The sequence below is a fragment of the Hippocampus bargibanti genome, linkage group LG01 (assembly GCF_051943395.1).
Source record: "Hippocampus bargibanti isolate YZ-2025 linkage group LG01, ASM5194339v1, whole genome shotgun sequence".
Lineage (NCBI taxonomy): Eukaryota > Metazoa > Chordata > Actinopteri > Syngnathiformes > Syngnathidae > Hippocampus > Hippocampus bargibanti.
The window spans coordinates 16,159,709-16,185,093 of record NC_142734.1 but is presented as its reverse complement, the minus strand read 5'-3'; the positions used below and the strand labels follow the sequence as shown (position 1 = coordinate 16,185,093).

At 42.3% G+C, this 25,385-nt stretch overlaps 2 protein-coding genes across 19 annotated transcripts in view; one reads left to right on the top strand and one right to left on the bottom strand.

Moving 5' to 3' along the window:
* The window catches only part of unc80 (unc-80 homolog (C. elegans)), a 60,193-nt gene extending 43,095 nt beyond the window's left edge, over positions 1-17,098 (top strand). For 9 of the 16 annotated variants that reach the window (XM_089000277.1, XM_089000268.1, XM_089000214.1 and 6 more), the window contains 13 exons: positions 1,085-1,208; positions 2,394-2,519; positions 2,883-3,006; positions 3,129-3,335; positions 4,392-4,576; positions 4,651-4,816; positions 4,881-5,060; positions 5,136-5,283; positions 6,452-6,508; positions 7,802-7,883; positions 12,230-12,371; positions 12,811-13,031; positions 13,922-17,098. In XM_089000277.1, the coding sequence (XP_088856403.1) occupies positions 1,085-1,208; positions 2,394-2,519; positions 2,883-3,006; positions 3,129-3,335; positions 4,392-4,576; positions 4,651-4,816; positions 4,881-5,060; positions 5,136-5,283; positions 6,452-6,508; positions 7,802-7,883; positions 12,230-12,371; positions 12,811-13,031; positions 13,922-14,380 (2,221 nt within the window). In that variant the 3' untranslated portion in view covers positions 14,381-17,098. Of the gene's footprint in view, positions 1-1,084; positions 1,209-2,393; positions 2,520-2,882; positions 3,007-3,128; positions 3,336-4,391; positions 4,577-4,650; positions 4,817-4,880; positions 5,061-5,135; positions 5,284-6,451; positions 6,509-7,801; positions 7,884-12,229; positions 12,372-12,557; positions 12,579-12,807; positions 13,032-13,921 lie in introns of all 16 variants that reach the window. The other 7 variants (XM_089000241.1, XM_089000169.1, XM_089000222.1 and 4 more) reach the window with 5 other exon arrangements.
* LOC148903326 (NF-kappa-B inhibitor zeta-like) overlaps positions 16,274-25,385 on the bottom strand; it is a 21,066-nt gene continuing 11,954 nt past the window's right edge. For 2 of the 3 annotated variants that reach the window (XM_089000504.1, XM_089000522.1), the window contains 7 exons: positions 24,268-24,373; positions 24,021-24,167; positions 22,287-22,350; positions 22,016-22,209; positions 21,612-21,722; positions 17,434-17,601; positions 16,274-17,268 (listed from right to left, as the gene is read on the bottom strand). In XM_089000504.1, coding sequence (XP_088856630.1) covers positions 17,230-17,268; positions 17,434-17,601; positions 21,612-21,722; positions 22,016-22,209; positions 22,287-22,350; positions 24,021-24,167; positions 24,268-24,373 — 829 coding nt within the window. In that variant the 3' untranslated portion in view covers positions 16,274-17,229. The remainder of the gene's footprint in view (positions 17,269-17,433; positions 17,602-21,611; positions 21,723-22,015; positions 22,210-22,286; positions 22,351-24,020; positions 24,168-24,267; positions 24,374-25,385) is intronic. The other variant, XM_089000513.1, reaches the window with a different exon arrangement.

Here is a 25,385-nt window from a genome sequence, read left to right as displayed (position 1 = left end):
AGCCAGCAGGGTCAAGTCTTCTGCCATGAAACAAATTTCATTTTATTGCACATTTGCCAAACAACCGCAAGCGTTTAGACCAGAGTACACTTTATGTATGCTATATGGACTAAATTGGGGGGGTGGCTAACCTGGGGCACATCAGGAGAACCCCGAAAACCTGCCCAAAAAGCAAAAGCTATTCAGTTTTTTAATATATATTTTGGTCACCCTATTTACTGCCATGAAGCCTTCCACCCTTTAGAATTGCTTTCAGTAATATTCATTGCTTTATATTATATGTCCCATCATAGCTCTACATGGCTAATTATTATGTTCATTCCCCTATTCAAGAATTTTCTCTCAGTCGCTTTTAGGTTCATCTTACCTTCCATTGCAGTCACTCAAAGTAACTGTGTAACAGCACAGCCACGTTTTTTTTTCTTTCACCAAGTGAAATCTTCAATTGAGGCTGATAGTTTACATTTGAAGTGTGAACATGTGATTGGGATCTGCATTTCCCACAGGCTGCCTGTGGCTAACCGAAATACAATGACTGTGCTAGCTGTGCCCTGTCTACTAATATGCCTGAAAGTTCAGTCCACTTATCCATCCATTCATTACTTGTAGAAAAAAATATCACCCAAATAGCTTAGGCCTTTATGCATGATAAATTGTGCAGAATCAATTAAAACAAGTGAGGATAATGATTTCTATAAGACACATTCAAACAAATGCTCCTAAAACCGATGGGGATTATACCTGTATGTAATTTCTATCAAAGCACTGCTGATGTCTTGGTCCGTCCGGTAGTTCAAATCTATGACATAACATCCTTGGCAGCTGCACAAGCACACAGATAAAAGTGAAGTTCCATGACTGAGACTAGACCCAGATGTTGTGTGCATCACACCACGGCCCGTTGCTGCACTCTTTGCTACACTTGTGAGCTTTTCAGTCTTGGCCGCTCATGTGAGTTGGATTGATTATGGCAGGGAATTTTGGAAAACAACATCTGTCAGCATTCGTGTGGCGTGACACTGTTTGTGTGTGTGCGTGTGTGTGGATTGTGGCCACCTATGCTGTGTGGTTCTCTGGTTTCCAGGAGACAGGTGGAGTGGGAAGCAGCCAGCAACCTGATTGAAGGCATCTGTCTGACTCTCCAGCGGCAGCCAATCATCTCTTTCCTCCCTCACCTTCGTTCGCTCATCAACGTCTGCGTCAATCTGGTATGGAAAGCCAAAGACTACTCTTGTTCCCTTTGCCGTTTGCTTCTCAGGAATGAAGTCGATAGGGGATTTGATCTGGCTCGCAGGCTGAATTTTAAAGGGACAAATTGTTGTATCAACCATTTCTAAATGTCTTTGTATTGGTTGACACCACGTAGCTTTTATTAACTTTGTATGTTTAACTTTTGATGTTCCTACATTTACAGAGAAGTACTTTTTGGGTATCTAATTTAAAACAGATTCTTATCTTACAGACAGTGTATTGTCGGTGTTCAAATACCTGACACGTTTCGGCGTCTACTTCCGCCTTCGTCAGAGTGTCACGGATCCGTGACAATCTGTTTTGAATTAGATATCAAGTAGACAGAATGAACTTAATACAACTACTTTTTGGGGGTTTTGTAGATTTTTTTTTGGTTCGTTTTTTGTTCGTTAAATTGCCAAACGAACGTTCGTTTGGCAATTTACAATACTCGGCACGGCAGCCAATCAGAAGCCTGTTTCGTGCTTCGGACTATACCTTGACTGAAAAGTGTATTTGAAAGTTTTGAAAGCTTTGAAAGAGGAGTCCACGTGGCTTGTAGTGGTTTGCTTGTTGCTTTTGCTTTATTGAATAAAACAAATGTTTGATTAGAAAATAATCTTTTTTTTGTTTGTTTTTGGTTTTTTGTTTTTTTTTTTTTTTTGTTGAAGAAGTTGTCGGCCACCTGGGCTGAGACGTTTTGAAAGTTGTACGCCCGGCGTAAAAGTTGTACGCCCCGGGCCTCCGGGCAGATGTTATTTCAAATACTGATGTATGTATTGCATTGTATTTTGTACCACCCTCATTGCAAGCTTATATAACCCCAGACCTATATAATTTAGGAGATAACTCTATTTTTTCTTGGAAGAAGAGAGTCTAAGGTTTCTTGCGCTGCATTGAATGTTTATGTATTCCTAAACTCAATATTCTGTAAATCCTGCAATTTTAGTAAACATGACAACAAAACTGGCACCGGAGTGGACACATTTTTGCACATCATCTAGCAGTGATTGAGTTAATGTCACCATAGAGCAAATGAAGCTTTGAACCACTTGTGAACTAATGGGCAGGAAGCTTCTGTGTTTCATGAAGCTTTGTTTTTCCATTGTAAACTACAATGAATTTGTCACATCTTGTCTAAGCAATTCTTGTTTTGCGTTCAGGTGATGGGGGTGGTGGGCCCATCCAGCGTTGCAGACGGCTTACCTCTTCTCCACCTCAGCCCTTACCTCTCCCCACCGCTCCCTTTCAGTACAGCGGTGGTGCGGTTGGTCGCCTTACAAATCCAGGTTGGATACTTCATGGCACACAGGAAACACGTTTGCATTCTGTTAATTGGCGAAGGGTCAGGAAAAATAGCAAGATTGCGGTCAAATAAGCACCCAAAAGACTTTCGGAAACATTGTCGCCTGTGGGTTCAAAACTAGCTGGTGGTATTTTTCCTTTCAACGCACCAGATTTGAAGTCATTGAGTTGATGTGTTGTTGTTGTTTTTTATTAGCGACTGTGAACTAAAAGTCTTCATTGTGACACAAGTAAAATTGAAAGCCTCACTATTCTCAATTGTTGATGCTTGGAAGAGTTTATAGTTCTGATTTATGCAGCTTGAAACTCATAATGTCTTGATTCTTCTCGTGATTTTTTTTATACAGGCTTTGAAGGAAGATTTCCCCCTCAGCCACGTGATCTCCCCTTTCACTAATCAGGAGAGGCGCGAAGGGATGCTACTCAATTTGCTAATCCCTTTTGTGCTTACTGTTGGGTCCGGGAGCAAAGGTACCACCTTACACATGTATCATTCTTTTTTTGTTTGTTTGTTTGTTTTTAGACTCTCAATTTCTGAAAATAGCAAAAAACAATGTTTCTTTACTTGCAGTATATACATTTGTTCCTTCTAGACAGCCCCCACCTTGAGCAGCCAGAAATCTTCTTGCTGCTGCAGACGGTCATCAACATTCTGTTGCCGCCACGCATCATCTCCACATCCCGCACCAAGAACTTCATGCTGGACGCTTCGCCGGCTCACTGCTCCACCCCCGGTGACACGGGGAAGGACCTGCGCAGAGAGGGTTTGGCAGAATCCACCAGCCAAGCGGCGTATCTGGGTACTATCTGATTCTACATTCCAGGATAACTCATTCACTGCCATTCCCAAATTTGTTTGAGTTTTGGTTTTTCTTGTGGGGGGGGGGGGGGGGGGTAAAGCGCTGGTCAGACCTATGGCAGTGTTTTTTCCGTGCCACGAGGGGGAAGCATTTGCTTTTTGTACAGCCCCCACTTGCACCTCATATTACTCCAGACCCATATAACTTGGAAATTAACTCTTTTTTTCTGATGAAAGAAGAGAGTCAAAGGTTTCTTACGCTGCATTGAATGTAGATGTAGTCCTAAAACTCAATATTCTGTGGGTCCTGGAATTTGAGTGTAGCTGACAAAAACCCTGGCACTGGAGTGGACACATTTTTGCACATATCTGGCAGTGAATGGGTTAATGTTTATCGGGGGGGGTTATAGGGACCTCCAATAATCCTAATAACTCGCTTAAAATTCATTGGAGAAGTTACATGTTTTCAAGGCGGAGGAGGGAGTCAGAATGTTATGAACAACTATAAATATTTTCAAGAGAAAAAGTCCTTTGAGAAGCGGGTTTTGGTGAAAAACTGACAACCGCGGAAAACAGGATTTGGTGAAAAACTAGAAAAACAGGGAAACCTGTGAGAAATTAGTTTTGATGAAAAACTGAAAACGGTGGAAAACGGGGTGAAACCGGGTTTAGGTGAAAAAAAGAAAACTGCGATAACCACGAAAAACGGGTTTTGGTGGAAACGGAGTTTATCGTGAAAAAAGTTGAAATAATAAAGTTCAAATAAAACTTTGAAGTTTTATAAAACGAAAGCAATCAATTCAAGTTGTCGCACATCAAACGTTCTCGCTTGCCATCACCTGGATCGCTGACCACAAAGATATTTCTATTTCGCATTGCCGTTTTGACAATAATAAGAATAAAAATGACTTGGGTACTTGCGCTATTATGCTAATGAATTTTACATACGCACATGTTGCAATGCATGCTTTTATGTACACGTTTGAGAATTTCTGATGTCATTTGTTATTTGCTGACCTTCCTGTGTCATTGTCACTCCGCCTTCTTGGATCCACAGCTCTGAAAGTGGTGTTGGTGTGCTTCGAGCGCTCCCTGGGGAACCAGTGGTATCGCCTGAGTCTGCAGGTGAAAGAAATGGCTCTCAGGAAAGTGGGTGGTCTCGCCTTCTGGGACTTCATTGACTTCATCGTGCGAGCCCGCATCCCCATCTTTGTCCTGTTGAGGCCCTTCATACAGTGCAAGGTGAAGCACCAGTGCCAAACTCCGCTCGTTTCGAGCGCCCTTGTGTGCTCACCATCTTTCATCCATTTGTCTAGTTATTGACACAGCCAGCTGACTCTCAGGAGGAGATCACAGCACGTCACCATATCGCCGACCAGCTTGAGCGCCGCTTCATCCCGCGACCTCTGTGCAAGAGCTCGCTGTTTGCCGAATTCAATAATGAACTCAAGATCCTCAAGGAGGCCGTCCACAGCGGCTCTGGTCAGCACAAACGGTTTACTGCGTATTGTCTGAGCACGTTCTGAGCAATGTGGTTTCCCTGTAGCGTACCAAGGCAAGACATCGATCAGCACAGCGGGCACCTCCACGTCGGCCTACCGCCTGAGTTTGGCCACCATGTCGCGCTCCAATACGGGCACCGGCACTGTTTGGGAACAGGACAGCCAGCCATCCCGCCAACCTTCTCAGGACACCCTCAGTCGCACTGATGAGGACGATGAAGAAAGTCAGCGACCGTTCTTCTTTCACTTGTCTCACTATATGTTTGTTTGACGTGACCTCCGGCGCTTTCTCCTTGCAGACGACTCCGTCAGTATTCCCAGCGTCGTGAGTGAGCATGAGACGTTCTTGCCCAGGCTTATAACAGAACGCAGATTCTCCAGCCACGCCACCGGCTCGGCTACTCTGCAACCAGAAGCCCCTCGCAGCACAATGCTGCCCAGTCACAGGTAACAATTTAATATCTGTGGGAGAAGCCAAGTCATTCACGGGTGGTTAAAGGAATCCCACTCTATGTCACGAGATAGTAGTATTAAAAAAAACGAAAACAAGAATTTTTTAAAGTACTAATTCAACCCCTGATCTGTACTTCAAGAAATGTACTGAACTCATTCACTGCCAGACATGTGCTAAAATGTGTCCACTCCAGCGGCAGGGTTTTTGCCATTGTCACTCAAATTCCAGGACCCACAGAATATTGAGTCTAAGGACCACATAAACATTCAATGCAGCGTAAGAAACCTTGGAATCTCTTTTTCATCAGAAAAAAAAGTTAATTCCTTAATTATATGGGTCTGGAGTTATCTGAGCTTCAAATGTGGGTGGCTGTCCAAAACACAATGCAACACATACATATTGGTTTACATAGCACTTTAACAGCTGAAGCTGGAACAAAGCTCCAACATGGAAAAGAGGGAAATGCTGCCTCCTTGTGGAAGGGAAAAAAACATTGTCAGAGATCCGGCCAGCACTTTATTGGCACCCAAACAAAAAAAAAATCAAAACCCGAACAAATTCGTTAATAGCGGTCTACGTCATGTTTTACATTCCAGACTAAATTTGTAAATGGCGGTGAATGAGCTAATTACAATGCAAATTTTTTTTATTTTTTTTTACTGTCAGTTTTATACTGTACTGTTCCTGGAATTCGAGTGACAATGACAAAAACCCTGGCACTGGAGTGGACACATTTTTGCACATGTCTGGCTTTGAATGAGTTAAGTTTGACAAGATTTGAACCCAGATCTTAACCTATATTGACTTCTATTTTAGGTTGTTGTTGTCATCCTCTGATGGTGAAAAAGCAAATAACATTTTGACCAATGATTAGATAGGACCATTATCAGTGGAGCCTAAAAGAAAAAAAGTGAGAAAGAAAATATTTTTTCGGTGAAGTCCAGCTTCCTTCAAAAAGATTCTCGGTTATCGATGCCCAACCCGACTTGCCACTCCTGGTTTTGGTGTGTATGACAATGTTTCTCAGCTGTTCGTAGGAATGTTTGAAAAGTTGCAGCTGTCCCTAGCCACCAGGAGGTGACGCGTGTGCTGATGGATGTGAATTTAACAGCGTAAATTCCCGCTTTTCCCTCCCCCCTACGCATCCCGCCCTTTTTACAGTGAACCCAATGTGCTAGATGAGTCCCAGGGCCTTCTGCAGGAGGGTAACCTCTCTAGGTACAGTGCCCACCCCCTCCCTCTGTCTGTGTGTCTCCGGTGCATCTGTCCAGCAGTGGGAGGGGCTTGGCCTCCAGATAGCCCTTCTCGATTGGCTGCCTCTCCGTTCAATCACTCATCCACATCCAGTCAAGTCACCTGGGCCTGTCACCTCCTCTCTCCCCTTACCTGACTCCCCCTCTCTCTCTCCCTATGGGTAAAATGTGAGCGTCCTTCCCCCGAGCTCCGCACTGACCCTCATCTTTTCAGCTCATCAGTTGCGCTATCCTAACCAGGCTTTCCCCACCCAACATAATTTGGGGGCATCCTGCGGTCCAGGAGCTCAGTTCCTTTTTTCTGTTAACCGTGGGTCTTTCGAGCCATCATCGGTGCCATGGTGTGTCACATTGTTTACATGTCTATCAGGCTTCTCGCTGATCAAATTGCTGATCTGCCGGGGCAAGGGGGTGAACTGGGGTAGCAACTGCAACACAGGTTGGCCCTTTTCTGCTCTCTAATAAATTGGATTCAAATAGATTTACCAGGTAAAAGTCCAAACGCGGTTGCTACTTCAACGCCCCAACCCCTCAGCCCCTCCATCCTCTGTGGTGTATGAATCATAGCAAACTATGTGTTGCATACCTGCCAACTACTCCAGTTTCGCCGTAAAAACTACGGTTTTCATTACCCTATTCCGGGTTACGGGTTAATCATGAAAATTACGGTTTTCAATAAAAACAACAAATCCAAAATGGTCAAAATAGTAAGTACACGTACTGTAAACGTTAATTCTAAACACGAGAACAGGCGATCGCCACAGTGCTAGCTATTAGCTTCCTTGAGATGAATTGTGCATGAGCATGGTACGGGTCTTTCCTTGAATCCACAGTGACAGAGCTCATTCCTGGAACCGACATTCAAGAGTTAGCGTCGTTTTTATCATTGTTGTGAGTTAGACTTCGCTGAAGAAAAGGTGAAAATGACGCGAGTTTGTCAACCTTGGCTAGTAGCTGCTCGTATAAATGATTCCAATTCCCGTATAAAAGTTGTAGTACGCCGTACATTATTTGAAATTATTTTAAAAAGCGGAAATGCAGACAGCTTACTGCGCACGCGCAGTAACCTGGATCCCGGCGTATTACTCGGCTTTTCTGGGTTCAGAAGTTGGCAGGTATGGTGTTGTGAGTAGTTTAGTTGTTGTGGTCAACAAGTTGGTGCAAAGGTGCTCTGCGCTATTTTTTATTTTATTTTATTTGTATCCTCCTATTTTTTACATCTCAGTTACATGGATGTGTTTTGTGCATTTGTTCGTAGGGTCGCCAGTGTACAGAGCGAGCCCGGTCAGCAAAATTTACTCATCCAGCCTCCGCTGGGGAGGAAAAGAGGCCTGAGACAGGTAGGAGGTTTTAAGACTTGTTGCTGTTGGTGATCGCAGAGGAGCAGAAGATTTTGATATACAGACGATCCCCTACTTACGAACATTCAAGTTGCAAACAACGGTACATACGAACAATCTTGTCGTAACATATTGTGATATCATGAGAGGCTAGCTCTCAGCGGGACGGGACAAGAAGTGCAATGGACGACAGGTTTGGATACAAACAAAAGGTTTTAATCAAGGGTTCCAGGGGGAATTCACAAGCAACAAAGGTTCGAATAGTGTCTCTTCCAATACTTGTCAAAATAAAGTCTCTTCTGATACTTAAATCCAAATAAAGTCTCTTCTGCTACTTAAATCAAAATAAAGTCTCTTCTGAGGTAAAACTGAAGACGGAGTTCTTTACAAGAGTCTCTCGGCCTCACCCCTCTTGACGTCCTCGTCATGTAGCCTAGCCACCTTAGCTAGGTTCAAATCCAGTGTCCAGTCGTGTGGTCCCAACTGGCAATGAGTTCCACGCAGCAATCAACTTCTCCACAGAGCACAGCAATCGAGCTTGTCTTTCCCCAAGCTCCACACTCAGAAGCTCTCTGCCTTAAGAGCCCTGCTTTCCAATCAAGCCCTGATCAGCTGCAGGTGTGTGGGTTTAATTGCTGCCTTCCACCAGGTGGGGCCAAGACTCTCTCTGGGTGGAGCCATCTTGGGGATGTATTTGCCCTCCAGGACACAGCCTCTCGTGACATCACAATATGTAGTATTCTCTCCAGTTGTACATTTACATATATTTATAGAGCATATAATTTATCAAATGTTTATTTTTCAGAACAACCCAATACAGGTTACTTTCCTCTTCCTTTCATAACTTTGCTGCTGTGTTACTTCCGGGTATAGTGAACGCTGGCGCCAATGGCTGCCGCTGCTCACCTGCACAAAAAAAATAGGTGAATGTAAAGTGTCCTTGAGAGTTTTGAAAGGCCCTTATAAATGAAATGTATTATTATTATTATTATTATTATTATTATTATTATTGTTGTTGTTGTGTTATTATTCAAGCCTTAATCATCCTTATATAAACCTTAAACATACATACTTATTCAAGCCTTAAACGTACATTCCATACAAAATATAGCACTGAAGCAACATACGGATAAATTCACCTGACGAAGGACAATTTGTAACTTATCTCGTTCATAATTTGGGGAGCGTCTGTAGCCTATTTTCCGGTGTATTAGGCACACCAGAGTATAGTGCACATCCTCAATGAATAGTGTATTGTCAAACATTTTCCCTATATAAGGCGCACCTTCAATGAATGAAAACAGTTTTCCAAATTTAATACAGTGATACCTTGGCTTACGAACGTAATTGGTTCCCAGAAAGTGTGTGTAAGGCGAAAACTATGTATTCCAAACATTAATTTCCCATAGGAAACCATTAAAATGTGAATAATCCATTCCCGGGTCCCTATAAAACATAATTTTCTACTAAATAAGCCTTAAAACTACACAAAATATACCTTATTTTATGTATAATAAATGTATATGTATATTAAATAAATAAGCTGTACTGTATAATAAAGTCGTTTTATTTACCTTTGTGATGGTCGTTGGTGGCTTGATGGAATGGAGTGGCCGGTTTCATCAGCATTATTTGATGAGGAATGTAGCCTTTTTCCACCATCTTGAGGAATGATTCCTTGTAAGCCTTGGCAGCTTCATCGTTCGAACTGGCTGCCTCACCATGACGAATGACACTATGAATCCCTGTACGATGCTTAAAGTTCTCGAACCATCTGTGGCAGCCTTGAAATCATCATTGGATGACGAACTTCCAGGTTGCCTCTTGACGATATCCGAGTGAAGTTGCCGTGCTTTCTCTGCGATAATTTTACCTAGTTCCTCATCAACTATGTTCTGTTTAGCTGGGTTGATAGCCTTTTGCATAAAGTGTCTCAAGGAGCTCTGGGTTGTACATCTTGGAAGTTGTGATATTGCAACAGCAACAGATGCAGGCAGACACACTAGAGACTGCATTAATAGCTCATTCCCTTGCTTGTCCTTCCTCTTCAAATTCTACAGGTGGCTTGTGTGGGTTATTTGTGGAGCCTGATTGATGGGATATTTTAACCTTGTGGTCTGCACTCTGCCTTTGGACTATCAATAAAGTTGAAACGCGTTTCTAATGTCACTGTTTTCTGTCCATTTTCTCTCTCTCTCTCTCTCTCTCTCTCTGTGGTCTGCCTATATTTTAATGTGCAGCTCTGTGTTTCTGAACACCCCCCCACTGCTGCGTGTGTCCCCTCCCTCCTCGACCACGGTTCTTGGCCAATCACGTGCGGGTTTAACCGAAGACTGGGGGCGGGGAATAGAGGACAAAAAAAAGTCGGCTGCCATTTCCTTGTTCGGAGAACAGGCTCGTCACGGGCTCGTCGGGCACATCACTAATTGTGGCGCTCCGTCTGTTTCCTGAAAAATAGTTTGTATGCCAAGATTATTTTCACGCAAAATTACCGTTCGTAAGGCGAAAAGTTCGTTAGGCAAAGCGTTCGTAAGCTGAGGTATCACTGTACATGTTTATAAATACATGTACGTGTTCCATATATTAGGCACACCGCATTATAAGGTGTGAAAGAAGAGTCTGGGGTTATGCACGATTACTTTGGAAATTGGAGATGGAGTCGTGGCTGCTGACAGTAGTTGTGAGACCTGCTGCAGCGCAATATTAATTCATATATAAGGCGCACGGGCGTATAAGGCGCAGGGTCATCTTTTGAACAAAATTAAGGCTTTGGGGTGTGCCTTATACACCAGAAAATACAATAAAAGCCCGTGGCGGTCCGTGCATTTCACACCTCGGCCTTCAGTGAAGTCCTGCTTAGTCCGACTTGAACAAATATCCCTCGTAATACCATAATTTATGACACAACAGCTGGAGATATCATTTACAAAAGCACACGCACGCAGTACTGGGCGTGGAATCACCTTAATCGTCTACAACACAGGCTATTTTCCAGAGCAATTACACATCAATAAATCTGCATCAGCAATTAGAACTTGTCACTATACGTGATACTGCAAACATTTAAAAATAAAAGGAAATTTAAAATCATTTGTCCACAAAGTTTTATTAAGTCCACCAAGAATATGCAATCTTTAACAAGATTTTACGCTAAATTACAAAATGTCAGTTTAATATAAGAAAAACAACAAGATGTTCACAAAACGAACTATTTGTTGAAAATAAAAGTAAACCAATCTTTTTCATTTGTTCTTGAGAATAGGCCTACATGCGACAGCGATTTGTCCTTTCCTTCAGCCATTGTGGGTTAAAAAAGCGAGTAGATATACTTGGTTTTTCTGCTAAAGTTTCCGGGTCTGATCTGTTGTAGCTTGGTTGATTTGCATAGCGCTGCCTCTGCTGAGGGCTGAGGTAAAGTGAGTATCCAATCACAGGACGCGTACATGTCATGTTCAACGCGAGGCCCTCTAGCTGGCCTTACTGTGCCAACTCGTGATCTGATTGGTTATCGCAACTATATATCAGCTACATGTGCCCGTTCATGTACAGCGCACAGACGCCCTCGCTGTTGATTCTGAAGGTGTCGGTCAGATTTCATACAGCCTGGCGACACAAGCTAGCTGAATCAGAATCAGAATCATCTTTATTGCCAAGTATGTAGAACACACAAGGAATTTGTTTCCGGTAGAACACGCTGCACTAGTATCGCACGGAGAAAATTACATGCAAACAGGGTCGGATATATCGATAGTCCCGGTTATATCGATATTTTTTCGGACTCCCTTGAATATCGATATAACGAGACTTTACTGTATATATATAGAAAAAATACATTTTTTAATGAAATTGACTTTTATTATAATTATGATAATGATGTCTGATTATGTTAGGCCAGCAGAGAAGGCCTTACTGGCTCTGACGGCCCACCACTGATAAACGCAATGTCCCGTCTCGGCGCGAGATAAGCCTACCACCACAATCCACCGTTGTTGTAAATGTTGCTCGTCTTTGTGCAAGATTAGTCCACATCATCATCGAAGGAAAGTTGTATGTTGGATTGAATAGATTCTGATCTACATGAAGCGGACAAATGTTGCAACGAGGCCATCATTCTGATGTTTCAGAATGTGAACTGTCTCATAATAATAATACATTTAATTTATAAGCGCTTTTCAAAACTCAAGGTCCGTTGAGAAAGGAAGAAAATGTATTGTGTTTCAAAACTCCAGCCAAGTAAGATTATTTGGAAAAGGGTAATTATTTTGGCTGACCCATGAAATATTCGGGGCCCTAAATGCCATTCTGATGTGATGCCCAAATCAAGTTTTCTCTTATTCTTCTTTCAGCTGCGACGCCCCCTGTTGTCCATTCCAAAAAATGAGCCCCGCGGTCGTTCTGGAGCTCGTCTCTCCACCACTCGAAGGAGCATCCAACCCAAAACCAAACCTCTGGGTAATAGCATCTGTCTTCAGAAGCACCCGCCGTCATGTATGTTGTCGACTAATGAGCTCAAATGATTGATCAAAAACTTGAACGGACGCACCCAATGTCCTCCTGAGCTCACCCGTCTCCCCTTTCATACCCCATGTCTGTTCCAATGTTTGTTGTATCCCCGGACACCAAACTGACATTTCTCACTCTGTTCTGTCTCATGCCTTGTGTTTCAAAATAAAGAAACTTTATTGGACTGTGAAGGTGAGACCCCTCCCCCCCGTCACCTTTCCTCTCCACTATATACAATGGCTCACCCCCTCTAGCCGCAACCTTACCCAGTAGGGCGCTCTGCATGTCTGTCTTGCACCCCCCCCCCCACCCCCCGCCTATCACCCCTGCCTCCTTTATTAGTGGTACTGGTGTTCTTGACACTTTTATGATCTGCTCGCCTTGTCTTTGTCCACAACAACGTGCCCGTGTGCCCTCTCAGCAGCTCAGGGAGACCAAAAGAGGTCTGTCACTTTCACGGAAACACAAAAGCAGCAAACGTGCGTGGGAGGCGGCACTGGCACACCTTTGAGCCCCACAGGTGCAGATGTTGCGATCGAGGGCAGGAAGGCCAATCACGCCGTATCCAAACCGCCCACATTAGAAGTGCGCTCTGCCTCATCAGCCACCGTCATTGCTGATCTGCACAGTCCCGCAAAAATACAGGTACCAGTCTCTGAATGTATGTCATTTTTCATGGGGATCGAAAACTTGGTGTGTCCAATGGGAACTTCTTGGCATCTATTCAGTGTACGAGCGAACTGACCGCTGGATTCCATGACAGTCTTGTTTAGTTTTCAACGGACATGTTAACAACTTCAAATGTTGCCAAATTAACCCAAAATAGCTGATTTTCTACTGCTAACAACACAGCTTTGAAGTTGGAGGACACGCATCTTCCTCTTCCTTTCATAATTTTGCTGCTGTGAATTGGGAATGTCTCCAATGTGAGACGAATAAAGGATATCGCATCTCATATTAGTCAACACTAACTCATTCACTGCCATTCCCGAATTTATTTGGGAATTGAAAATTATGACATGAAGCGCCATTCCCAAATTCATTTGGGTTTTGGTTTTTTATTGTGGGATGCCGATAAAGCTCTGGCCATACCTCTGGCAATGTTGTTTCCCTTCCTCAAGGGGGCAGCATTTGCGTTTTGTAGAGCCGCCCCCATTTCAAGCTCAGATACCTCCAAACCAATAGAACGTGGGAATTAACACTTTTTTTCTGATGAAAGGAGAGAGTCTAAGGTTTCATACGCTGCATTGAATGTTTATGTAGTTCTAATGTTCAATATTCTGTTGGGTCCTGCAATTTGAGTGAAAATGACAAAAACCCTGACACTGGAGTGGACACATTTTTGCACATCTGGCAGTGAATGAGTTAATCTACTAATCGGAAAACAAAAAAAAACAAGAAATTACCTATTCCAATGTAATGTCATAAATGTCCATCTAAACAGTCCCCACAAAATGGTTGACTCAGTTATTCATTCTTGAAAGTCATTATTTTTACTTATAGAGTCACTCGATCCTGGTATTTATTCTGCGTAGGTTGCTCCAACCATGACGACCAAGGAGAAACGAGAGCAGTGGGGCCTCCGCAGCAGCTTTTCCCCACCTCCCTCCATCTCCCGCACCTCCACCCCAACACCACCTCCCCAATCCTGCTCACCACTTCCTCTCTCAAGAACCAGCTCCCCCTTGTCCCGCACTTGCTCGCCTCTCCCTCCGCCACTCCCCATTCTGGGCGCAACACCGCTCCCAGTCCCGCCTCTTCCATTACCCCTCCAGCCTACCCAGTTTGTTCCACCGCCAATTGCATCCCGCATCCGAGAGAGTCCGGAGGACGTGGACACCGCCGCGCTCCTGCCACAAAGTAGCACGCTGCTGCAACTCAGCGAGGACGAGGGCACGGAAAACCCCCTCCTCACCCCACTACTGTCTGCACCTTCACCTCGCCGTCTGCCCCTTCCCCCCGTTGACGTGGACTTGGATGAGTCACATGTGTAAAATGGGTTCCATGTCTTGATCTCTGATTCTCAACACATGCGATCACAAGCCATTTCACACAGTACGCTGGTAAAAAAAAAACACACAATTTTCAGACAATAAAGAAAAGCAAACAAACTCCACAGAGGGCTCGAGTGAACAACAGGCACAACAGTGTGATCTTCAGCAGTTTATCGTCCCATGTTGACAGCAGCAACTCTTTAAAGGACAAAACATATAAGTAGAGAACACTGTGATCGTGACATTAAAGTTATATTCTATTCTAATCTCTAACTGAATGTATATTTTCATCTAGTATTTCACAAATTCTATTATTAAATATAACAGAAATGATCAAATTGCAGGAAATAACTGTGAGGGTATGTTTAAAGAAAGAAGCTGTCATATACAACAGCGCGTTATTCTTCACTTATATACGATTTTATTTTTGAAATATTTAAAAGTAATCTAATATTGAATATATATGTAATGTGTTCGTTCCGCTGCTGTCTGTCGCGATGCTGTAGTTGCCATTGTCTCGTTTCTCATTTCCAGTGACGTGCGGTGGGGTTCATGGCTGGTGAGGCACTGACGTCATCGCAATCAGATTTACAAACATGAACTCTACATAGTAGCTTATTCACCATTGGATTGGCAACAGTTAACGTGTTTTGTTTAAAATGTCATGTCAGCATTCTTTATATGAACTGTAACATAGAAAAAAAATAATGAAAAAAAACGTTATCATCGGGTTACATTTACTTATAAATGAAGTCCATACGCCGCTCCTTCTGAAGAAAGTCTCTCATTTCTTTCAATTTAGATATGTAATTCTCCATTCTGAAAATAAGGCCAAGCAACATGAAAAAATGACTGGATGGTAGCACTTAACTTGCTAACTGTTTACTGTAGCTTGCTCTCACTAATTCTATTATTCTGCAGCCGAGGAGGCGCAGGAATCTCTAATCACCGGCGCTGGTGATTAGAGATTCCTGCCATGAGAATCCTCTCCTGTCATGAGGCAGGAGGACTGTGTGCCTCACCTATGCACACAGTTTTGATAAAAATAAAATAAACACTGTAGTACAGTGTTTATAATGTAAAGTGACTACATTATATACACCAGCTAAACGGTAGAAATTTAGTTTGTACACTAAAAGTGTTTGAACACTAATAGCGATATGCAGAGGAACAGCAATGCAGTCTCACTGCAGAGCAAACCAGCATAGTTAGCATAGTGATTGCGCAATCCGCGGTGAGGCTGCGCCGGCTGCTGCCTCACCGCTCGTCTCTACTTAGTATTTGAACGGTAAATGAGAAAATTCAGCGATTTAAAAAAAACATCTAAAACTTTAAAGTACAAATCACTAAATAAATATAACAGTTTAATTTATGTTTTCATTTGATATTTTCATGATGAGTGCCTCCCCCGACTGCACGTCACTGCTATTTTCATGCCTTAAGGGGGAAAAACAGCCACTGTCTACATTGGGATAGACTAGATTATTTTCTTGAGTACAGTAAAATACCTCTGAAATATGAACTATTACAATGTGCCAACTAACCAACCAATACATTGCTTGTCATCGTCTGCTTTCTATCTGGAACCTCATACGTTTATTGCCGGTATTGTTCATGTGTTCTTGTTCTGACCTTTTAAGACCGAGCAATATTTGTGCCATTGATGTGTAAGTTTAATGTTTGTGAGACAAACATGACACATAAATATAAAACTAATGACATGGCAAATGTCTCCTGTTCACTCTTTCAGAACTTGAACATTTTTCTTTTGTGATTAGACTGTCTGCCCATGAATGACAATATTGAGGGAAGTAGAGGACATAATGGTTTAAAATAACAAAGTAAATAAATGCATGAAAGGCAAATGAGTATTCTTCATTCCACGACTTTCAGTTATCATTTAAAATCCCCTTTATTGCCTGTGTTGAAATTCACAAGGATTTTAGACATCCTATGCACTCCACTATGCACATGCACGTATGGCATATAAGGTACATATAAGTATTTCTAATCAAAACAAATGGTTTGAGTGACAATTGTGAGAAACATTGACTTATTTTACATTCAGGTGTTGCACATGTCATTTGTTTCGTTAAATACTCAATTTCATGCATTGAGTTGAAATTCGGGGGCGGCCCGGTAGTCGAGTGATTAGCACACCGGCTTCACAGTGCAGAAGTTGCCGGTTCGCGTCCCGGTCCGGCCTCCCTGTGTGGGGTTTGCATGTTCTCCCCGGGCCCGCGTTTTCTCCGAGTCCTCCGGTTTCCTCCCACACTCCAAAAACATGCATGGCAGACAGATTGACCACTCCAAATTGTCCCGAGGTGTGAATGTGAGAGTGACTGTTGTATGTCTTTGTGTGCCCTGCGATTGGCTGGCAACCTATTCAGGGTGTCCCCTGCCTTGTGCTCGAAGACACCTGAGATAGGCTCCAGCGACCCTAATGAGGAATAAGTGGTATGGAAAATGGGTGGATGGAGTTGAAATTTGTAAAAGCTTATGTATCCCACACAAAAATGTTGTCAGTGTGCTCTTGAAATGAAGCTCTCCTCATGCCCGCGTGGGTTTTCTTCTGGTACTCTGGTTTCCTCCCGCATTCCAAATACATGCATGGCAGGCTAAATGAAGCCTGCAAATTATCATTGTGCGAGTGAGAGTGAATGGTTGTTAGTCTCTGTGTTGCCTGGCACACCCACGACCCTTGCAAATATAAAAGAATGTGTATATAGAGCTCATTGAGTATTACATCAAAATGATTTGTTTCATTGAAACGACCACCATCTGCCTTTGTGAGGCAAATATTGACACAATAGACCGTCTGACTGACAGTGTTCTTTTCTGAAGTACTTTTAAGCATCAAGATGCTGGCCCTTGAGGATCTGATGCACCTGAAGTATAGGGGAAAAATACATTCAGTCAGAATGAAATGAAAGCAAGGAGAGAGCAATCATGTCAGTCTTTGATTTCAAACATGTCAGAAACTGTTTAGCTTCAAATTTGTGTTTGTGTCACTTCTGCTGGGGCCTTTGCCTGAATGATTCTCGTAAGATTACCTTCTCACCAATGTGTCCTCCTGGCGCCAGTTGCCATGGCAACTCATTCTCCAAGTTTCTGGCCGTTGGATCGGCGCCGCCTCTCATCAGGATCTTCAGCGCTTCTGGCTGAGCGGGATTATTTTGCAAGGAGCTGGCCATGTGCAGGGCCGTGTTGCCGCTGAAGCTCTGCAACAAGCACATGGTGACAGATCATCCACTGTAAGGATTTCTAACATGGTAACACACAAAACATGACAGCATTTAGTACATTTTTATGATTGTCTCAATGTGTGTGGCCGTGCGCGCATGTGTGTGAATTTGTGTGAAAAATGTATTTTCAGTCCTATAGTAGCTTATGTTTTTTTCCAACGTCAAACCTTAAAGGACAACCGACGCCTCCGGACAAGTTGTGTCCATAATTTGTGAAATCACTTCAAATGACTTCGACTGAGCGTATTTGACAAAGATTCCGCCACATGGCTATATTTGACGTTTGAAGACTCGCGCTGAATATTCAGGAAGTCTTGTTTTCGAGCTGGATTGGATTTGCCTTTATTAGTCTCGCAGTGGAGACATTTACATTTCACAGCAGCAAAGTTATGAAAGGAATAAAAGTAGAAAAACAAAATTTCACCAGTTTCACCCATAGTGGCTAATCTTTACATGGAAGAGATGGAGAAACAGGCTCTCACATCCTTCCCGGGGACAAAACGTAGACACTGGTGCAGATATGTGGACGATACTTTTGTCATAATTAAGAAACAAGAAATTCAATCCTTCACAGATCACCTCAACTCTGTAGACATCAACATTAAATTTACTCGTGAGGACATTAAAGAGAACCAATTAGCCTTTTTGGATTGTAAAGTAATTATAAAAGAGGACAGAGTGTTAAAAACAGACGTTTTTAGGAAGGCTACGCACACTGAACAATACTTACTTTTCGATTCTAACCACCCTTTACAACACAAACTAGGAGTTATCAGAACCCTCCAGCATAGAGCTAAACTAATACCAACAAGCGTCGAAGGTAGAGAAACGGAGTCTAAACATATTAGGAGAGCACTCACAAACTGTGGGTACCCTCAGTGGTCATTTAACAAATGTCAGAAAGAAAGAATAGGGAATGAAAACCAAAATTCTGAAGATACAAAAAGGAGAGGAGTAGCAGTACCTTACATTGCAGGAGTTTCTGAAAAACTACACAGAGTCCTTTGGCAACACAAAATTCCTACTTATTTCAAACCGATAAACACTTTAAGGCAAAAATTAGTGCATCGAAAAGATAGGCTGCCAAATGAAAAACAAAGTAATGTAGTTTATTCAATACATTGTAAGAATGAAAATTGTAAAGAGCAGTACATTGGGGAGACTAAATAAATTCTCAAAAAAAGACTATCAACATCGCAGGGATAATACTAGTGGGCCTCAATCGGCAGTACATATGCACCTAAAAGCTAGCAACCACTCATTTGACGACAATGAGGTTAAAATCTTAGCGAAAGAACATAGATGGTTTGAAAGGGGAGTAAAAGAAGCGGTTTGCATAAAACAACGAAATCCTTCATTAAACCAGTTTGGTGGGGTGAGGTTCAACTTGGATTGGATTGGATTGGATTTGCCTTTATTAGTCTCACAGTGGAGAAATTTACATTTCACAGCAGCAAAGTGATGAAACGTTCATACAATAGCCTGCTTAGGCAATATAGGATTAGTAATACTGATGAGCTGATACCGGTCGAAGTGGGGCAATCAGGCCAGTCCTTAGTCAGTACAATAGGAACTATTAGTGGGGCTGCAGGGAGTAGTACTCTGTTCCCCCCCAATCTGAGAGTAGGGACATATCATAGCAGAGTCCGGCTCCGCCATCTCTGGACAGTTGGGATATATATATATATATATATATATATATATATATATATATATATATATATATATATATATATATATATATATATATATATATATATAGGGCGGCCCGGTAGTCGAGTGGTTAGCACACCGGCTTCACAGTGCAGAGGTCGCCGGGGTTCGCGTCCCGGTCCGGCCTCCCTGTGTGGAGTTTGCATGTTCTCCCCGGACCCGCGTGGGTTTTCTCCGGGTCCTCCGGTTTCCTCCCACACTCCAAAAACATGCATGGCAGGCAGATTGACCACAGCAAATTGTCCCTAGGTGTGAGTGTGAGAGTGACTGTTGTATGTCTTTGTGTGCCCTGCGATTGGCTGGCAACCAATTCAGGGTGTCCCCTGCCTCGTGCCCGAAGACAGCTGAGATAGACTCCAGCAACCCCCGCGACCCTAATGAGGAATAAGCGGTATGGAAAATGAGATGAGATGAGAACTCTACAGAGTAGCTTATTCACCATTTGCACCATCTACTTTGTATTTGAATGGTAAATGTGAACATTATGCGATTTTGAAAAAAAAAATCCAAATATGGTGGTTAAATGGAAAAGAACTTTAAAGTACAAATCACTAAATAAATATAACTGTTTTTTTCATTTGATATTTCCATGCAGTGCCTCACCTGCCTCCTCTGACTGCACGTCACTGATATATATATATATATATATATATATATATATATATATATAGGGCCTAAACTTTTGGTTCTCTTTAATGTCCTCGCGAGTAAATTTAATGTTGATGTCTACAGAGTTGAGTAAGACTTTAGTTTGCTGACGAAGTATGAGAAGCGAAACGTCCGGCACCTTCAAAGAAGTACAGATGACGGCTGAAGAAACCTTTTCATCATGGTGGAATGTGCACGTCGACTACAAGCTAAATATTGAAAGCAAACACGAAACTGTAGCATCCATTGATGAAAACAGATTGTCTCACATGAGTTGGTGACGATTCCTGACGTGACGTCGGTCAGGAACACCCCTGACCGAGAAAGTGACACACAATGCACTTTGGGTACTTCGTTTGGTCTGAAAACTTCGTGTTGATGGCGAAATTAGTAGGAAAACACATAAATAACGCGATGGTGAGTCGTTGTGTGTTGCTCCAAGATTTGATACTAGTTGACACAAATTCCCAGCAGACAAATCAGCCCATTTCCAACGGGGCTTGGGCACCATCTTGTGCATTTGCTGGGACGCTACATTTCAGTCCAGATGCCTCAAAATGACACGGAAGGGCTTATTTAATCAATTGCAAACATTTATGCTTTCCTCTTCAGAACTATTTGAATCATATTCATAACTGGATGAGTAACAAGAAAATATCTTCTCCGAATCTGAAGCCATTGTTTTGATTCTAGAGCAAGGCAAGACATCTTGGCGTTACACCAGGAACAAGGGGGCAGGACCTTCTGAAACTGCCAGCTCCTAGGTCATTTTGAAGTAGTTTTGGAACACTTTAACTCATTTGTATTGGTGTTTTGCATTTGACTAAAAATATCAGCCTGCGTGTTTTGGGTATTTTAGATGCTATAAATCGTTTTTCTGATGTCAGTTAGGGAACAAAAAATGGTGCCGGTTGTCCTTTAACCGCAGTTAGTTGGCTCTCAAACTGGTGACAGGGTTTCAAAGAAGGGTTAAGGTTTCAAGGTTGCACTTCAAAGTGGGCTTCAGTTTTCAGATTTTGGTTTCAAAGTAGGTTTAGGGTTGCAAAGTGGGTTTCAAAATAGGAAAATGTATTCAAATGCATGGCATGATGATTGAATTGATGATGACTGCCAGAAATACAAAAATGTGTCCACTGCAGTGCCAGGGTTTTTGTCATTTTCACTCAAGTTCCTGCCGACAGAATATTGAGTTTGAGGACAACATAAACATTCAATGCAGGGCAAGTGAGAAAACCTTTGACTCTCTTCTTTCATCAGAAAATAAGAGTTAATTTCCAAGTTATATGGGTCTGGTGTTATATGAGCTTGAAATGAGGGCAGCTGTCCATAATACAATGCAATACAACCAGATTGGTACACACAAGTGCTAACATCGAAAAAAGGGAAATGCTGCCCCTATGTGGAAGTGAAAAATCATTGCCAGAGGTCTGACCAGTACTTTGTCGGCACCCATGCATGAAAAACCAAAACCCAAACAAATTTGGAAATGGCGCTCCACGTCATATTTTCAATTCCTGAATATATTTGGGAATGGCAGTGAATGAGTTAATTCTCCCCAAGTGTGAGTGTGGATGTTTGTTCGTCTGTGTGTACACGGCCAGTGTCTCATGTTGGTGTCATGCAACCTTGTGGTTGAGGCTCCTCGAGGAAGATGGCCACTCGAGGAAGACGCGCAACAGTTGACAATTGGCCTCTTGGGCTGCCATGTGCCAACATGTCAAACCACTTTTTAAGTCCTGCGGGAAGACAAAATGACCCGTGTCGTAGTTTCAACTAGGCTGTGGGCTTCATGAGCACGAGATCACACAAGTAAGCACACCCCTGTCATTTTGGCCACTGTTCTCTTTTCATGGGGCAGCATTGAAAAAAAATCACACTCTGCTTGTGTAACACTTTGTGACTCGATCAACGATGCCTAAGTCAATGGCCACAAAAATGAGTACAACCTCAACGAAACTGTTCAAATTTGCCATTTTCTCTTTTGCAATCATGTTTGCAAGATCAGAAATCGGAAAGTGTATTTGTTCACCTTCGTCCCACAGGAGGCGCCCATGTGCAACAGAGCCTTCACACATTGAACATAAATTTGTTTCCTTTGCAGCAGCTCCCTTTGCTGGTACTGGCACTGAGGCTGCGGGTCCAGGGTACGAGTATGAGTCAGTCTCCTCCAAGTATTTTCAACCGCATTGTGACACAACACTGCAACATGAAGTGGAGTTTGGCCTACAAAGGGAATAAAGCCGTATTTTAGGAGTCTCCTTGTGCTATTCTGGTCAAATGGTGAAAACAAAAACACCCACCTTCAAAATTGAACATTTCTGTGTCAATCATCTGTAAGCATCCGGAGAGAGTCTTCCAGATACTCTGTGGGGACATCGAATAACACATATGTAGACCTGTTGAGGGAACGTATTCACTTTCCTGACTATTTGGGGCCCCGTATATGACTCAAATCCTTCAAAATCTGTTCTACCCTCCCCAAAAACTAAAACATTTTTTAAACATTTGCCCGCACACTCGTCAGATGAGTGCAGCGTTACACTATCAGCAATGTATGGCAAATTGAGAGTTTGTGCATCATGATTCATTTATTCTAGCTCCACAAAAGTTGGTTAGTTAACTTGCAGTGTTTTTTTGCAGAGGATAAAGAAAATATGTAGGTCCAATATTGTCACTATATTGTGCTCATCTCATTTTTTATACAAATTGTGTATGGACATATACGTTTTAAGAATTTGGGTAATGTATTATGATTTTAGGAATGTATTATTATTATATTATTATTAGTAGTAATAGTAGTAGTAGTAGTATAACCATCAATGCCGACCAAAAAAATAACAATTCACAAAAAATAAAATGGATTTCTCCCTCTAAATAAAACAAAATAAAGAAAACAAAAACAAACAGTTTCTATATATTGGGGTAAATAGCGCTGAGCAACAAGTACTTGGGGTTCCGATGTAGTTAAGGAAATGTTTTTGTTCTTTTAATGAACCAAATAATCAAGGGGACAGTCCGATTAGGGCTGCTTGTAGCGCGTGGCCGAGCCGTTGGTATCTGGTAGCCCATCAATGGCGTCTTCCATTATGAGTTAGCATTTGTGTTGATGCGTGTAGATGGCGAAATTAGTAGGAAAACACATAAATAACGCGATGGTGAATCGTTGTGTGTTGCACCAAGACGACTATTTGATACTAGTTGACACAAATTCCCAGCAGACAAATCAGCCCATTTCCAACGCAGCTTGGGTGCCATCTTGTGCATTTTCGGGGAGCTACATTGGAGTCCAGACCCCTCAAAAAGATACAGGATGGACTTCTTTAATCGATTGCAAACATTTATGCTTTCCTGTTCAGAACTATTTGAATCATATTCATAACTGGATGAGTAACAAGAAAGCATCTTCTCCGAATCTGAAGCCATTGTTTTGATTCTAGAGCAGGGGTGTCAAAGTCATCTTTTGCCGCGGGCCACATTGTAGTTATGGTTTCCTCTCGAGGGCTGTTATGAATTTGGGGAACCCATTAGAATGTTTAAATCCCTTCAAATATTACATATAGAGCACACAGCAAATTAATGAATAACTCGTTTTCAAATCTCAAGTCAAGAATAATGACTTTTATTGTGGTTGACATCCAAAAATATGAAATTTTAGCTCAGATTTTGGCAATCATGATGGAATTTAACAAGTTTGATTTGCTTTCGCGGATGGAAAAAAGTGATGTGGCGGGCCGGATTTGGCCCGCGGGCCTTGACTTTGACACCTGTGTTCTAGAGCAAGGCAAAACCTCCTGGCGTGACGAACAAGGGGACGGGACCTTCTGAAACTCGGCATCTCCGAGCTCATTTTGAAGTAGTTTTGGGAGACTTTAAGTCATTTTTATTGATGTTTTGCATCAGCCTGCGTGTTTTGGGTATTTTAGATGCTATAAAACGTTTATCTGATGTCAGCTAGTAAACAAAAAAATGGTGTTGGTTGTCCTTTAAATCAGATGCATATGAAAACTCACATTGCAAAACAGTCAATTCCAAACCTGCAAACATAGGTCAAATCCTTTCTCAGCACACACATGGAGCGGCGAGCGCCCCCATGAGTCCCTGGTGTTGATGTCCGCGCCATGAAGCAGCAAGTCACTGACGATGAGGTGCTGATTGGCCGCCACCGCGACGTGCAGCGGCGTCTGTACACGCAAGGCCGAGATTTATTTGTTCATTTGTTCGCCACTGAATTGTAAGGAGACTGAATAGACACCACATAGATAAAGTGGGGAGCTCTGATACCTGTCCATTGCGCTCCTTCACCTCTAAATAGCCATAGTTAGCCATTTTGGAAGCAAACATGTAAGCCAGAGCTCTTTTGCCTTGGGCCACAGCTATGTGAAGACATCTGTAAGAGAGATAAATGTGACAAGAAGGAGGTGATTAACAACAATTGTTTTCTGTCTATATTAGCAACATATATTTTGGTCTTTTGGGTGAATTAGCTCGACCTATGTCAAAAGGCACTGAGTTATACCCTGCACACTGATGATTCAAAACCTAAATGAAAAAAACTACCCATGCAGAGCTGTTCAATATACGTACCAAGAAATGAGTTATTAATATATCTGTGGTTTAAAATTGGATTGGATTTGCCTTTATTAGTCTCACAATGGAGAAATTTGCATTTCACAGCAGCAAAGGAATGAAAGTAGAAAAACAAAATACATGAGCTGCTGGAAAGGCAGCCACTCAAATTACGTATGGACATTGTAGTTGTTACATTTTCTGACAGCATATTACTTTTCCCTGTCAGCATCACCACTAAAAGGCACGAACATGGTTTTTTTTCGGCAGTAAGCAGTATTACCCACTGAGCCATCAAGCCACCACCAATACTTTGGAGAATATTCCACAAAAACTACAGTACTTACAGTAACAGAATATCAAAAATAGTCAAAGAGGTGGGGCCTACCTCTTAAAGGCGAGGCATGTACAGGGCACTAAACCGTGGTTTTCGAACGTCTCGGTTCTCAACCAAAAATTTCGTTGTTTTTTTTAGGCCTCGGTTTACAACCGAAAATCAGTTCTTGACCAAACTGAGCGCACCTGAATGCACCACTCGACTCCCCTCTGCTTCCTTATACAGTGATACCTTGGCTTACGGACTTAATTGGTTTCCAGACAGAGTGTGTAAGGCAAAAATTGTGTATCCCAAAAATTAATTTCCGATAGGAAACCATTAAAATGAGAATAATCGGTTCCCAGGTCGCCATAAAACCTAATTTTCTACTTTGTAATTTACTAAGCCTTAAAACTACACAAAATATACATTATTTTATGTATAATAAATGTGATATGGTATTATAATTAAAGAAATAAACTGTAGTGCAGAAACTACCTGTACTGTACATCAACTG